Source organism: Arachis hypogaea, chromosome 8 (genome assembly GCF_003086295.3).
Source record: "Arachis hypogaea cultivar Tifrunner chromosome 8, arahy.Tifrunner.gnm2.J5K5, whole genome shotgun sequence".
Lineage (NCBI taxonomy): Eukaryota > Viridiplantae > Streptophyta > Magnoliopsida > Fabales > Fabaceae > Arachis > Arachis hypogaea.
In genome coordinates, this window is record NC_092043.1 from 8,637,118 (window position 1) to 8,640,668 (window position 3,551).

Genomic DNA, 3,551 nt, shown 5'->3' on the forward strand with positions numbered 1-3,551 from the left:
TGTATCGGGTTGAAAAACACAGTTGTGGACTTGTGGGAGACCGAAAAATGAAAACCTTATTTGTTTCTCCTAATCCTATATCATAATACTAATACTAACTAGCAGGGTATGTGTGATTAAAAGCAAAAGTGGTACCCGACAAATAGATACCCCGTTATTGAGTTCCATCTTTTGATGTACACATTGCGCACGCACTCATCGTTTTCTTTTGTAGACTTTTGCTTTGCGGCATCACACTTGCACCAAAAAAGCCCCTTCCATTTTTTTTTTCCTTTCCCTTTTGCTCTTTATGCTCCTCCCGCTTCTGCGTGCTACATAACATAACATTCTCACCATTTTCCTCAAAATAATAATAATTAAATAAACAAATCAATTAAAAGTCTAGGATTCATATGCACCACCGCTCTGGACCCCAACTCAAACCGGCCACCACCGCAATCAGCGCTTTTGCCACGCCCAGTCACCAATTCACACTCCACATTTTCATTGCTTTTGTTTTCAACGGGACAATAGTTGGTCTTCCGAAACAAGAGGATCCAAAATCAAATCAAAATTAGAATTGAATAACACTTAATTAGCAATTGCATTAACCATTAGCATTTTTGAAACACATAATAATAAAAATAATAAATATATTACACATTTTCCAACCACCTAATATTATTGGGGCAAAAAGTATAAGAAAAATCTAAACAAAACTTCACTGAACTCAATTAAGTCCCCTCTCCATTAGCCAGGAGTATCTAACAAAGAAATAAATAATAATAATATTCAAAATGAAAGCCATCCGCAATTTTTTATTTAATTATTTTGGGATGTGTTTCGTCAGACTGCCACCGGAAGCAAAACCAAAATCTGCCGTGAAATGAAACCGGCAAGGCAACAGCGAGGGCAGCGCAGCAGTAAAAAAGTAAACGATTTGTTTGGTTTATAGAAGGACGAGAGGATCAGAAGCCAACAAAATATCTTGGAAGTAATCATCGTCCATTTGGCAAAAGCTAGATGATGGAGTTGGAGTTGGATTACAAGCCTTCTCGAAATCGATGAGTGAATCAGCCAGAACAATGCTACTGTTATAGTTCTCCATGCTTAATTCTTGATCCTCTTCTGCGCACCAAAACGACGTCGTCTTTGTTTCCCCAAATAACCCTTTCTCTTCTTCCTCCTCGAACATCACTGGGTACTGCGGCGTTTGGAAATCGAACACCTCATCCCAAACCGGCATCATTTCCAAACCCAAGAACTCACCAGTCTCCTCGAACAAGCTCGTTTCGCCTTGGCACTCTCCGAATACTTCTTCCATTGAAACTGAACCTGAACCTGACACGTCATCACTACTACAATGGAGGAACGACTGTTTCTTTGCTTGCTCTGACGATTCCGTTTCGCTGCTTCTGAATTGGAGAACTGAGGTTGGGGATGAGAGGTTCAGACACCGGTGATCTTCTGAACCGGAGTCGTAGCCGGACCCGGAGCCGGAAGCCTCTGCAGTTACAACCACCTTCATTTCTGGTTTCACGGCGGTGGTTGTTTCTGCTTCTTCTTCTTCTTGTGGTTCTGGCTGTGGCTGTGGTTCTCCGCGCTGCGGTGGAGTGATGAAGTTTGTGAGAGCGTCAGGGCCACGAATTTGAATGGCCGCATTGTCATAAACCATGGCAGCTTCTTCCGCCGTGTCGTAGGTTCCCAGCCAGAGACGAACTCTTCTCGCCGGATCTCTAATCTCCGCCGCCCACTTCCCCCATGGTCTTTGCCTTACACCGCGGAACTTCCTCCCTCCGTTAGTGGTCACCGGAGCCTTGGCCGGCCGGCGGCAAGAAGCAGCAGCGTCGCCAGCGTTTGCAGTAGCCCTTTTCTTATTGTGTGCGGCGGAGACAGCGTTCTTGGTGGAAGCGGGTTCGATTTGAATGCTGTTGATGTAACGCTTTACTCTCTTGCGAGAAGAAGAGAGGAAGTGTTGTTCTGCTTCATCGGCGGAGGAGTCAGTGGCGTCTGGATCGGTGTAAGACACACGCACCGTTCTGGGTTCTATGGTGGATTTCTTGTTGTGTTTGGTGAACTTGTTAGTGACAGTGCGGTGAACTGTGTATTTGCATAGGATGCTATTGCTTTGTTCCATAACGACGTCGTTGTTGTCGTAGCAGTAGCTGTTCATGGTGTCGAAGGGGAAATGAATAAGGTTGGGTTAATAAATAAGAGGATGAGACTTGAGGGAGAAGCTTGAAGAAGAAGAAGAAGAAGAGGTTTTTTGTGACGAGATGTTATATAAAGACATGAAAAGCTATTAGAAATGGAAGGTGTTGATGATGGAAATGGAAGAGGAAGAGAGTGATGGGAATAAAGAGAAAAGCGTAACTTTTGAGGAGAAAAAAAACAACATGAGACTGTGTATGTGTGTCTTCAACCCAAGAAAGGATAAAAAAGGGGGCTTAAGGGTGAAGCTGAAAGCAGAATTATTGGGGGAATGGAATGGAATGGAATGAATGAATGATGGTGGTGGTAAGTGATGGCGGAGACCTTCCTTGAAACTTCTTCTCCCTTTAAAGGGAAAGAAACCTTCCGATTCAAAGCTAGAAGAGAAAGATTCAGATTCTTCTTTCTTCTTTAGAAATGATATGAAAAAAATGTTATTTGAGTGGAGCAGTAGTAGTGAGAAATGAGAATGAAAAAGAGAGAGTATGAAACAAGAGTTCAGTTGCTGAGGAGACCGAAACACCGAACTGGATGTTTTTATAGGATCCCCACCAGCCGAAACCGAAAAAACATCGCAATTTTGGACTCAATAAATTAAAATTAAATGCTTTCTCTTTTTTTCCATTTCTATTTTCATTTTTCTAGCACCAGATATTTATTTCCATTTTCCGTTTCAGTGGAAAAATTGGAAAAAGAGAAAAGATTTTATTATGGAGCCGGTGGTGAAACACGCATGACTCATCGACGCGCCGCATCGCTTAGATTTTGACACGTTGCATGGGTGTGGCCCACTCGGCAGATTGCAGGATCGCACGGTGGAGATTTGAGCTGAGTAATCATATGGCACGGTCTCGATTCTCGAATGTTGAGATGCGAGTCACGTGACACCAAGATACCCGGGGTTTTGTAACTTATTAATCTAACAAATTAGTTTGACTAATCAAATGGTGGTGTTTTACTGTTTTCAGTTTTGAGCTTTAATTTTTCTTCCGAAATCAGCTTTTTCGCTCGTGTAAAGCCAAATCAATGCAAGTGTAAAAACGTGAGAGGGGAGGGTATTTTGGTAATAATGTGATTCTATGGACTGGAAACACTTCATCTCTGGCTGGCTAGTGAATTGTTTGTGGTGGGTGTGTCATGTGTGTGGGTGAATTTTTGTTTTGATTTTTAATTTTTTATAACGGTCAAAATGTTTTACTGCTAATCTTTGTTTATAAATTTCTTAAACGTGTTATTTGAACATAGTAAAAGATTAGATATTTGTTGGCACTCAACTTGGTTCAACGTAAAACAAACAGAAATTATTCCACTCTCGCTACGTTATTTCCTCAACTGATTTTTACTTAGCTTGATATCCATGG

At 41.8% G+C, this 3,551-nt stretch overlaps 1 protein-coding gene across 1 annotated transcript; it reads right to left on the reverse strand.

The window, feature by feature from the left end:
• Window positions 1–570: 570 nt before the first annotated feature.
• On the reverse strand, window positions 571–2,865 carry LOC112705954 (uncharacterized). The gene has a single exon (XM_025756998.3). The coding sequence runs from the start codon at window positions 2,150–2,152 to the stop codon at window positions 929–931; it is 1,224 nt and encodes a 407-aa protein (XP_025612783.1). The 5' UTR covers window positions 2,153–2,865; the 3' UTR covers window positions 571–928.
• Window positions 2,866–3,551: the final 686 nt, after the last annotated feature.

Coding starts and splice junctions, on each gene's coding strand:
- LOC112705954 (XM_025756998.3), bottom strand. CDS start 2,152: ATGAACAGCTACTGCTACGACAACAACGACGTCGTTATGGAACAAAGC.